Here is an 11,978-nt window from a genome sequence, read left to right on the forward strand (position 1 = left end):
AGTGTCATGGGTAGACCTGCAATTTTTTGTATCATTGACTCTTTTGATCCTTATGTCTGCTTTGTGTTTTGATTTTCATTTGTGTTGAGCTAGCCTAACTCGCTTTGTGTACACAGTATTCGTTCAGCTCTAGCAGTCGTGTAGGCAGCTGCTGTATTGGTAAATGGCCACTTGGTGTCAGCATTTGTTCTAACAAAATTTTAGTTTGTGTTGGAGCAATTGGCATTGGATTCTTGTATGCTTAATCCTCATTTTCATTAAGGCAGAGTGTTATTCCAGTAACAGGAATACATATTATTAGCTTGATTCTGAACTGTTTCCTGCAATATAGTCATTCATGAAAGAATACAGATGGTAAAACTAGTCTAATTGTGAAGGCAGTGGATGATTAATTTATTTATTACCTTCAGACAAAGCAAGGATGTTGATTCTTGTTCCTGGCCTGCCTTAGCTTCTCAATATATAAACTAGATGTACTTGGCATATATTATGGTTTCATAACAACTATTTAAAAACTGTTATCAGTTAGCATGAAATTAGAAGTTTGACCACAGGAGGATACCCTCAGTTCTTAGTAGTTTAAATTGCTCTGTTAACTTCTGACTTGGGGCACAGACTAAAAAGGGTGGGTTGAACATGTGTAGAATAGATGCATCCATTCTAGCTCATCAGCCTTCCTCAGCTGCGGCAGGAGGGGGCGAGAGTTTGTGTAGCTTTTATTTGAAAGGTGGTAAGAAACAGGTGACTGTTGTGGTAGCTTTGAAACTGTTAATAAATTGATTTTTGAATTTGAAGCTGCAGAATGTGAAGTCAACAAATATTTGTAAGGTGGTACTGTCTCTTGTTCACTGATTTTGACAGTGGCGAACCAAGTTGTTGAAAATTGTAGATCTGTGTTTTAGAGGCGTTTGGGGATTTTTCCCAGTTTCTTTAATGTGACATGGTTTTGTAGTATGTTTTAGCCTAGCAGTTCTAACAGGTTAAACAGGAAAGTATCTATTTTACTTTAGAAAACATCTTTTTTTTTCCTGCAAGAGATATAATTCTTTTTTTCTGCCTTTACTTCAGGAATAAAAGATTGCTGCTTAAAAATCACTGTATTTGCTATACCTCTGGAGAAGAAAATTCAGCTTCTAAAGGAATTTGCTGTGTATGCACACTAGCAGATTACCTGTTTAAAGGATAGCTTTCTTTTTTAAATGAAATTGTGAATGAATCTATTCCTTAAAAAAACCAGCCCTAACCAACAAACGCCCCCAAAAAACCCATGCCAAAAAGAAAACAAAAAAACCCCAACAGAAACTACCCAACAATCCATCTCCATCTTATTGAGAACCAAAATAAAAGAGAATAAATGCCCCATTGAGGAGTGGTAGTAAGAGCTGTTTGTAAAAAGTTGTTTTCTTTGGACGATGGAATTTTCTTTTTTTTTACATCAACTGTGTAATAGGCAAATGGTTGTGGGACCATAGGATGCAAGTGTTCCAGTCTTGCAACTGGAGTGTCCATGTAGCGCCAACTGAAGTAGCAATTATAGTGGTGGTTCAGCTGCCTTTTGTCATGGCAACGGGGAGACTTCAAAGGGAAAAGTCAGGCTTTGTCCAGTGTCCGTGCTATGCATTTCTCTTTGTTCTTTTCTATGTATATTTTTGCAGCTTTCTACTTACTTTTTAGGAAAAAAATAAAATCAGAGCTAGGCAAAGTTTGACCATATGCTGTTTTAAAAAAATGGTGCAAATCTCCACAATCCTATGGCTTTCTCTGTCTTGTCTGTCTGTGAGCTGGCTGTGCTGCTTGGCAGTAAAAAATTACATATTTTTTTCAAACAGCTTTGGAATGAAGCTGCACATCATAATGAACATTGATCCTTGTCTCACAGTATATGGGGTTGTGAAATCGGGGAAGCATGATCTCTGCTTGATTTACCTCAAAGGAAAATACAGAACAACCCCTCACCCAAACTAGACTTTGTCATCATATTTGTGATGCCCGTCTCGTGTGTGTTCAATCAAATCTCCCCTCTTAAAAGAAGGCTGGATTGTACCTTTTATGCATTATGTAGGAATGCATACGTAGATGTGAAATTATGTAGATATCTCTGTTTTGTAGTGTGCTCCTAAGGCTTCGGAGAGGGAATAAAATGTAAATGAAGTGAGCAGAGAGAAAAAAAATTGACCAGTTTTTTTACTGACATATATTATGTAAATACTGTGGTACAGGTCTTTCAGCATGCGCCAGTGCTGATAGTCAGGATGCTCGGCTGTTCCAGGCTACTTAAAACATTTCTTGTTACACCTAAAGCACAGCAACTGTTTTTTCTCATAATGGTAGTGTTCAATGTAAATATTTTTGTAATGCAGAAAAAAAGCGTTTGTCATATTTTTTCTAATGGACTTTTTAAAAATAAGATTGTGAATTTTTCTTTCTACAATCCTGTTTTCTGAATAGCGTAATTTATGTAATAGCAATTTAAGAGATATAGAACAAGTATTTCTGATCACTGAAGACCAGTATTAACGCTACTACTAATCCTGATATTGCTAAAGTTTCTGATTTCTTCCTGGAGCTCATAAAATGTATTCACAGAGGCTGACTTTTGTCTAGTGCAGTTAATCTCCTTTGGCTGCCCCTCAAAGGGAAGTGTCTTCAGTTCCACTAACAGGAGAAGCAGCCTAGGGAGATTACCTAATCACATCTTCAACTGCAGAGGTGTTTCCAAAAATCTAGTTTCAATCTAGTAATGTTCCTCTTCTTCAGGGCACTTCACAAATTAATTGTCTTCTCACTCTAATAAAATGGTGGTAATGCATTTAAAAATATCTTCCGACTGCAAAGTAAACGACAACCCCTCTATACTTCTGTAAAAGTAAGGAACTGCCTTTGAAAAATATTCTTCTGTTTTGAAATGTTTCATACTTTATTCTGTTTTTCTGAAAGGGAGGAAAGAAAGAATGCTTGGTTGCTTTTGTGCAGGTTCAGAACCTAAAAGTTTAGGTTAATGTTTTTGAAAATTAAAAATTAAAAATCAAGGTAGTATTTTTGTAAGATTGTCTTGAAGGAAGGTGATAGTTCAGATGGTTTAATTGGGATTTCATGATTAGGAAGTCAAAGCATTACTTTGAAACTGAGTGCCTTAAATCTAGGAATAAATTTTGTTCTCAAGTAGAAATCTCTTTTCTTGAGTAAAGAAACTTTATTAGACTTGCATAGTTTTGTCAGGGTAGATGAGACGTGTTTATACAGCTTTAATGTAGGCACTTTTGTCTGTCTCATTCTAAAAACCTTCCTCCATTAACAGCCTCCTAGGCTTTTGTGTGTTTGACAAAAGCAAAGTTCTGGTGGATTCCTTTTCTAACTGGCATCTTTTAAAGGGGACGGAGCCCCTAAATCTCTAAAGCATGCAAACTATAATATTGTCTATTCACATGGTTATGGTATAAATGCTCTTTGGGGTTTTTTTTCCTTTTTAAAAACTGAGGAGATTTCAAAGACTTTCTTAAAAAAATTGAAATTGTTATTAAAACAACAAAGCTTGCCGGGGTAAGTAATATATTCTGTTAGACTTCCAGAGATAGGGGGAAAGCAAGAAAGCTTTTTGTCTCACAAACATTCCTTCAGAAGTTTACCCTTTTTCCTGAGTTACGTCACTTTGCTTAATAGAATGTTTTTCTTTACAAACATTGCATTGTATGTCCTTAGGTGACCACAACGGTGGTTGTATTAGGTGGAAGCACGACAAACTAAGTTTTATTCACATCCTTTATCTTAGTCCAAGTCCCTGTTTTTTGACTGGTTTGTGTTATGATTTAAACACTGATGTTTGGGAATTGGCTTTGGAGGGAAGGAAAGGGGAAGAGCAGAAGGGCTCTGAACTCTGAGGGGTCTTCTGAATTACTTTGGGTTGCTTCTTTGTGTGAAGAGTGCATAGGGACTCTTACCATCTTACAGTAGATGAGATTTGTAATGTGTTGACTGCATTTGTGTGTGTGTGTGTTTTCATGAGCACTATGTATTTTTGCTATTGTATATTTTAATGTCATTTTTTACATTGCAGGCTGAGTATGTCCAGCTTGTCACAGAGCTTAGAATGACAAGAGCCATTCAGCCTCAGATAAATGCCTTTTTACAAGGCTTCCATATGTTCATTCCACCATCTTTGATCCAGCTTTTTGACGAATATGAACTGGTAAGCAGAAACACTTATACTTTTTTTAAATAGTTTGCTCAGCATACTTCATCAGTAGTGTAGAAGTAAAGCTTAGTACCCACAAAATAAACATTTTGTATCTTTCACTTTAGTTTGGTTTCTGGGCATCTATCAGTGAGGATCTCAATATGTGTATTCCTGCTTATCCTGATTACTTAGAATGACTATCTTCCTGGAATGGGATAACTACACGTGCCAGTGATAAATGCCTTAAATGGAAATTTCAAAATGGAATCAGGATTTCTTGGCCATTATGCCTTTTCATATTCTCTTTCAGGAGGACGTAAGTCCTTTAAAAGTAAGGAGATACTGTCTATTCTCTTTACTTTTTCTGAGTCACAGAATTAAATTCCAATAGTTTTTGTGGTGGTTCGATCTTCTGTAACCAACACATCTCAAGTTTTGTCTCAAGTCATGCCAAAACTCAGAGCTTTTTTCTTTTAAGTTCTTTGGCAGTAATTTCTATCTCTTGATACTGTATACTTAAGCAGATCATGTGAAATTACCTGAATTCAAGAATCTTCTTGTATTAAAATTTAGTTGTAGGTTCTGTAAGGTTGCAATTAAACAGAAAAAGCACTGTAATTTCTATACTTCTTAAAGCATTAATTTTTAAAATAGCATAAACACTTGAAATTAATGGTTAGTCAGGAGGACTAATCACAATCTGTGTGCTTCTTCTGAAGGAGCTTTTGTTGTCTGGTATGCCAGAAATTGATGTGAATGACTGGTTAAAAAATACAGAATACACCAGTGGCTATGAGAGAGGAGACCAAGTTATTCAGGTAAAATTATTTTTTTTAATAATGTAGACTATTGCATTTTAATCCAAAAAAAGGTGATGCTGCTGTTGTAATTTTCTCTATGTGTTTATGGAAGCTTATTTTGGCTGAAATTTGTGGAGGTTTTTTATACTATATTCCTACACTAAGTGACTTAGTTATGTATGAATTTCATATGAAAATTCCCATCATTTAAGTAACAAACTTATTTCCAAAACAAAATATTCCATTTATTGTTTTACCATTATCTTTTCAAGTTCAGTATCTTTTCAAGTTTGTATTTAATGGAAAATACAAACTAACTTATTTTTCATTTAGTGGTTCTGGGACGTTGTGGAAGAACTAACTCAGGAAGAGAGAGTATTACTGTTACAGTTCGTTACTGGCAGGTGAGAAGCTTTTTTGTAACAATAAATATATTGTCTGGATACTCTGAAATAAGTCAAGAGGCTTCAGATTACCATACAAGATCACCTAACTAGAAACTGTTTTGCGTACTTCAGTGTTCTATATGTTGATCAAAGTAGACAAACTCTGCGTTAATACTTGTGCTGCCTGTATTGCCAGCAAAATGATTGATTACGTATTTATTATACTTGACTACTTTGCAAGAGGCCTTTGTTGCTGTCCCAGGCAATTTTTAACAAGGCAGTAGTGAATTTAACTGTGCTTTATATTCTTCTTCCTGGTGCATATTTACGTGGCTCTTGGCTTGTCCAGTAATCAATATAGGCTTTAATATATGAGATAACTAGGTATCACTTCAGTCAGTGTAAGCAGAACATCCTTCTCCTAAAGCTGAGTTGAATTTAACTTTAATGCACCATGTCAAGATCAAGTGAAGATTTAACCTTATGCAAGACTGTGTTTGCTTTGTATAGGATTTCTGTCCTAAATTCTAGTTGTTCTTCAGGGAAAGCCTGAAGGGCGAAGGTTATGAGCAATAAATGACCCTGTGAGCTGGGTGAGTTGTCAAGTTTGTGTATACAGACATTTTGCAAAGTGGATCCATAGACATACATGCGGCACCTGAGCTGTGTAATCCATGTCATTTTCTGGTGGCAAGTAGAGATCACACCATATTCTTAATCTGATGTTCCCTTCATATTCTAGGATTAATAGGGTATTTGACCTTTTGTTCATATATTTTGTGGTTAACCAATGATAAAATACAAATTAAGATCATCAAACCATGTCTTTTACACCAAGGAATTTCACAGTCACAGATGTATCAGCAAAATGGCACGATCTTCAAATTCTATTAGTTTCACTTGATTTTTTATGAATTTCATTGTTTTTAGGGATCACAGATAATTTAAGAAGCTAGTTCTGTGCACATTGATCTTTTCTTTTTGTTCTCTGCAGACGTGGTTCCTGCAGTTCTAACTGCACATCTGTTGCACACCAGCTGCTGGTCTTTCATTTTTAGTGGACTAATCCATTTCTAAATCTAGATGGTAAATAAGGAACTTTAAGATGTAAGGTCATGTTTCAAATACTTCTTAAAACGTTCCAAATGATACTGAAGTGGCATTCCCTGTTTTCATGGCTTTTGGGATAATCTACTGGATTCTAAGGGATGCTTTCTATCAAGTAAACAATTATGTTGTCTGATTAATACGTGCTTGAGCACCATTCATTTTGGTCACAAATCACATACTGACTTGTTCTTACCCATTTCTTGTTAGTAGGAAAGAAATTTTTGGTACGTCTTTTTTTTTTTGTCAGCTAGTAGGAATCCATTGTGTTTTTTCTTCAGTGATTGAGATGTAATAGTTATATTTTTCCATAAAAATTTAATCTTTGAAAGTTACTTCTAATACTGGTCTGCAGCTGGCATTTTTGTGCATAAATCCCCAGACAGTCCTAGTATCTGGGCATGGAAGATTTAGATACTGAGTTGCCTGTGAGCTAAAACACCAGTTAGTCTAGTACAGGCTAGTATCTTAAGTAAAATTGTACATTAAAAGTACGCCTGATTTCAAACTATGATCTTTTTCTGGCGTCACATTTCTGTAGTGAAGAATTTGTTTCTCTGTGTACTGGTTGGCAGGCTGCATTCAAAATTTTCGCTGTTTTTTTCCATTTCCCTTTAATCTCTTCGGCATATTCACTTACTTGATTCACTTACCTGTGTGTCTGAAGTGGTACTATTCTTTCTTTCCAATCAAAGACTATGAAATTAATTTAACAAATTAAATAAAACAATTGTATTTATGATTGTCTTCAATGTTTCTCTGATATCTCTAAATATTTTTTAAACTTTGCCTTTTGTCTTCTTCCCCCATTCTTATACCCTTTTCTCTTCAGTGTAATGAAGTCTTGCTTTGGTAGTTTCAGTGGAGATACCATTTCATGTGTCATTAATACCAATTTTGAGACACCTTTTAACAGTGAAGTACTTGTCATGAGCAATGTTTGAGTAGCAGATTCTGTGTGTTTGGAGGTCTTAGCATACTCAAGAAAAAGCCTAAATATTCTTGTGCCTCATATTAGGGATCTGAAAGCTTACTTATGCACCACCTACTTTTTCTCTGCTGACAGCTGCTTGAGATGGTATTGCACATTCCACATGCTTTTACTTCCTCCCCCCACACCTCGCCCTGGTATGTTTAGTGTTTATAATAGTATTTGGCTAAATTATTGTTAGTTATCCATTGGCAACTTTTGATCAGGATTTTAGTTAACAGTTGGAGGGAAGTGTTGACAGCCTATCATGACAAATTCTACTTTACCGGTATTCTGCAGGTATCAAGATTGCTGTTTAACTTCTTAGGGGACTGTAGTTTCTGTTGGGTAATAACCTATATGCTATTTTAAGGGAAATTCAGCATATTTGATAAGTGTGATAGATATATATGACTACTTATAAAAATAAAAAAAACATAAGAGAACTGGCTTCAAGTATCTCTTCTACACTGTTTTCATTTCAAATAAATTTATGCAAAGTCTGTGAGTGGAAAAATAGGTAGAAAAGTTAGGATTCAGATGTAAATGCAAACATTTTAATAGTGTTGACATTTCTAAATCTATGAAATTGTATTGTTGCTCTTGCTGAACGCTATTTGCACATGCAGTAAGAGAGGTAAGATCTTGTGATCTTATTTGCACGTATTTGAAAGGCTTTCTTTACTATATTGGACGTGTTTTGCCTGCAGAGAAAACCCATTCTTGGAGACATAAATTGGCAGCCATCTGTTTCTTTTAAATGTCTGAAACCCTGATCATACTGTACAATTTTGACTTGTTGTATGAAAAACATTTTAATAAGTTAAATTGTAAAAACTTTTAAGTAATAGTGGGCTGAATGAGAAACTTTCAACACTTAGGTGTGTGTTTTATTGCTGATTTGAATGTGGAATTCTTAGTTGATCGGAGGAAAAAAAAAAAAGTCCATGCAGGGGAGGCAGCACTGTATTAGAAATGCAAGGCAGAACCATGGTATAAAAGAGTGCCGCTGTGAAATCTTTACAGTTGTTCTGAACTGTGGCTGTGAGCACAATTCCATTTGTATGTCAGAAATAGTGTGCTGCAAATAATGAATACTTCCCTCCGTAGTGGTTGCCTTATATACCAGTGCTAGAACCACATGCCCCATGTTGCTGTCATTAAGATAGGTGATACAGATTTATGTGTTGGATACTATAGCTAGCTCTTAAAGGTATGTTTAAAAAGTATTACTGCAAGCTCTGTCCTAGCTCTTTAACATTTGGCAGTAGCAACCCTTATTCTTTTGCATTTCTGCCAAGTAGTTTTACTGTGAGTGGAAACACTACTTCACACTTACCCATTCTTGCTCCTGGTTTTTACAGTAATCTTGATTTTTGTGAATATGGGAGCATTGTTTTTAATGTAAGTACCTGTAATCCAAAGTTCTAACAGTTGTTATGTATTTTATGGAAGGTTTATTTTGTTTTATCATATTGTCTTTGCTAGCTACAAAATTGCAGAATAGCTGATGTTGGAAGGGACCTCTGGAGATTGTATAGTCCAAATCCATGCTCAGAGTAGGGTCAGCTAGAGCTGGATGCTCAAGGTCTTGTCCAGTCAGGTTTTGACTGTCTTCAGAGGTGCTGTCCCCTCAGCTTCTCTGGGCAACTTGTTCCAGTGTTTGACCACCTCACAGTAAAAATTTTTTTTCTAATGTTTAAATGAAATTTCCTGGATTTCAATTTGTGCCCATTGCCTCCTGTCCTGTCACAGGGCAGCACTGGGTGCTCTGTCTTGAGACTTGTGCTCCATCTTATTTATTCCTCCATTCAGGTAATTATATACATTGATCAGATTCCCTTGAGCCTTCTCTTTTCCAGGCTGAACAGTCCCAGCTCGCTCTACTCCTGTATTGGGTGCTCCAATCCCTTGCCATCTTTGTGGCCCTTTGCTCAACTTTCTGCAGTATGTCCCTGTCCCTCTGGAGCTGGACTCCGGATGTTTCTCATCGACTAAAGGGAAAGGATCACCTCCCTTGACCTACTGGTGACATTCTTCCTGATGCAGCCCAAGAGGCTGCTGGCCGCCTTTGATGCAAGGATGCATTGATAGCTTATGTTCAACTTCTTTAGTCCTTATCCTTTCATTATAGTGTAGTGTTTGGTTGGTTGTTTTTTTTGGTGTGAGGACTGTGCTAACGACATGTTACCTTGTAATGCGTACTAACTTAAGTTGATATTATAAAAATATCTGAATTTTATTCTATTTGTCTCTGTTAGTTTAAAATTATAGGGAGGGACACTGAAGGCTCCAGGGCTGTTGACCATTTACACTGTGAGGAATCTTTGAGTAAGATATTGGTAAAAAGAAAAAAAAATGAGTAATATGATTAAGTGAGAATGCATTCCTGAAGATGCTAGTGATTTTTTTAGTGTGTTCTGGTTTTGATATAGGTTGTCACTGAGTGATGGTGTGACTGATGTAATGGCTTTGTTAGTTAGTTGGAATATTTGGTCTGAAGTACTAAATGAAAAAACCTGTCAAGAACACTTTGGTCAGTTGTCTCATGGATAGTAATTGGAGAATAAACTTTTTTTATGATGCAGTGTTTCTTAAACTGTAAATATAAATAACCGTAGATGTTTGCCTAAACTGAGATAACGTTTTGTTATAAAAGCTGGTTGTAGAAATGAGTCCTCTTTGCAAACAGACTTCTCTTAAATGTCATTCAAACAATTTGATGCCTGATGTAAATGGACAAATGTGTTACTCAATATTGTACTTAAAAACATTTAGACAATGAGAATTTTGATATGGGTAAGAAAGGAGGAGCCTTAATAAAAGTATTAGTAACTGTTTAATTACTAGCAGTAAGAGATATTTGGAGTGTAGAGATAATATTTTTTGGCTTCTAACATTTTTGTAATGGTCTAATTTCTGTGAATTTTCTCAGTTCCAGGGTGCCTCATGGTGGCTTTGCCCATATAATGGGTGGCAGTGGATTGCAAAATTTTACAATTGCTGCTGTGCCATATACTGCAAATCTTTTGCCAACATCAAGCACATGGTATGTTAACTAGTCTCGTTGAAATATCTTAAAAACCAGGACTTCTTCATGTCAGTTGCAGTCAAAAATACAGTTCTTTTGACTGTTTCATTAAAAGGCCAAAACAAAATGTGGACAGTTTGTGGAGTATTCACTATCTAACATGAAAGTGGTAGGTTTTAAACCAGATGATGTTACATTATGTTTGCTCATTGTGTACTACTTCATTTTGCTTTACTAAAGGCAGTGGGATTAATAAGGGAATTTAAAGTTAAATTATTGTGTTAATAATTTACTGAAGTGAAAAAAACCTTAATATCTTGCAATATGTTTGAATGCTCATTGGTACTGTAATACAGCACAGGTTTGTTTTCTTCATGAATGTGACATCTTCAGGGTTTTCACTTAGAAACCTTTACTGTTGGGTTTCTTACTGAACTGTGATGGGGCTTTTTTTTTTTTCCTTTTCAGTATCAACATGCTCAAGTTACCTGAATACCCAAGTAAAGAAATCCTTAAGGACAGGCTTCTTGTGGCATTGCACTGTGGAAGCTATGGTTATACAATGGCATAATGAAGTCTAGAAAACTCATCTGACTACTGATGTGCAATTCAGAGTGGCAGAAGTAATTTTGGAAACTGTCAATAGAAAAGCAGCTTAGATGCTGCAGCCCATTGGTAGGGCTGGGCTTCAGAATTCGTACAGGATCATCAGCTTTTCCTCCATTAAGTGTTGTCAAAGTAACTTTGATACTGTCATGACAGACTTCTCAGTATGCTGGATTTTCGTTTTTTTTTCTGTATGGAAATCAGTTTACATGCTTCTCATTATTACTTCAGTCTGAATCAGAAAGTTTGTCAGAATCTCTTTCCACAGTTTACTTTTGATTTTCAACTGTATGTTTGAGTGACATTTGTGTTTTAGTTTACTTTGCACTCAGATGGCATACTGCTAATGGACAGACTTGTACTTTATGCCTTGTTGCATGTGAAAGTGCCGTTTATTCTTGCAGAGGACAGTATAGACAGTTCAATTTCGATATTGTACAGTAAGACAGATCTGATGTATTTTCCATTTCTTTGCATAGTAACAAAAATAAAATTTTATAACTTTTTAGTATTTTAATGTATATAGTATGTAAAGATTAGGCTGTTATCACTGGAAGAAATAACAGATGAAGTTACTATCTAATTTATATTAGAATTTACACTATATTCTACTAACTATTTAAACTATTTGTGACTTCATAGTCAACTTGCAGTTTAGAATTTGTAAATATTATTTAAGATTATATCCATTTGTTTGAATGCCTTTACTCTTTCCTTGACATAATTGTATGTTCAAAAGGTATTATTAAATTTTAATATTTTTACCAGAATCTGAATGTGACAAGTTTTTGTGTCTTTGTGGGTGGTTTATTCTTTTTTTTTTTTTTTTTCCCCAGGATTTTATTCATCTTACTATAACTTAAACTGTCATGGAAGCAGCATTTGAGAAGGCATTGTTAAAGCA

At 35.5% G+C, this 11,978-nt stretch overlaps 1 protein-coding gene across 8 annotated transcripts in view; it reads left to right on the forward strand.

Annotated features, from left to right (window-relative positions):
* Nucleotides 1-11,677, forward strand: part of HACE1 (HECT domain and ankyrin repeat containing E3 ubiquitin protein ligase 1) — a 52,918-nt gene extending 41,241 nt beyond the window's left edge. For 5 of the 8 annotated variants that reach the window (XM_068404789.1, XM_068404808.1, XM_068404828.1 and 2 more), the window contains 5 exons: nucleotides 4,055-4,186; nucleotides 4,894-4,992; nucleotides 5,308-5,378; nucleotides 10,373-10,486; nucleotides 10,937-11,677. In XM_068404789.1, the coding sequence (XP_068260890.1) occupies nucleotides 4,055-4,186; nucleotides 4,894-4,992; nucleotides 5,308-5,378; nucleotides 10,373-10,486; nucleotides 10,937-11,039 (519 nt within the window). In that variant the 3' untranslated portion in view covers nucleotides 11,040-11,677. Of the gene's footprint in view, nucleotides 1-4,054; nucleotides 4,187-4,893; nucleotides 4,993-5,307; nucleotides 5,379-5,902; nucleotides 5,954-10,372; nucleotides 10,487-10,936 lie in introns of those variants that run through there. The other 3 variants (XM_068404848.1, XM_068404857.1, XM_068404839.1) reach the window with 2 other exon arrangements.
* Nucleotides 11,678-11,978: the final 301 nt, after the last annotated feature.

The sequence above is a fragment of the Nyctibius grandis genome, chromosome 1 (genome assembly GCF_013368605.1).
Source record: "Nyctibius grandis isolate bNycGra1 chromosome 1, bNycGra1.pri, whole genome shotgun sequence".
Taxonomy (NCBI): Eukaryota; Metazoa; Chordata; class Aves; order Nyctibiiformes; family Nyctibiidae; genus Nyctibius; species Nyctibius grandis.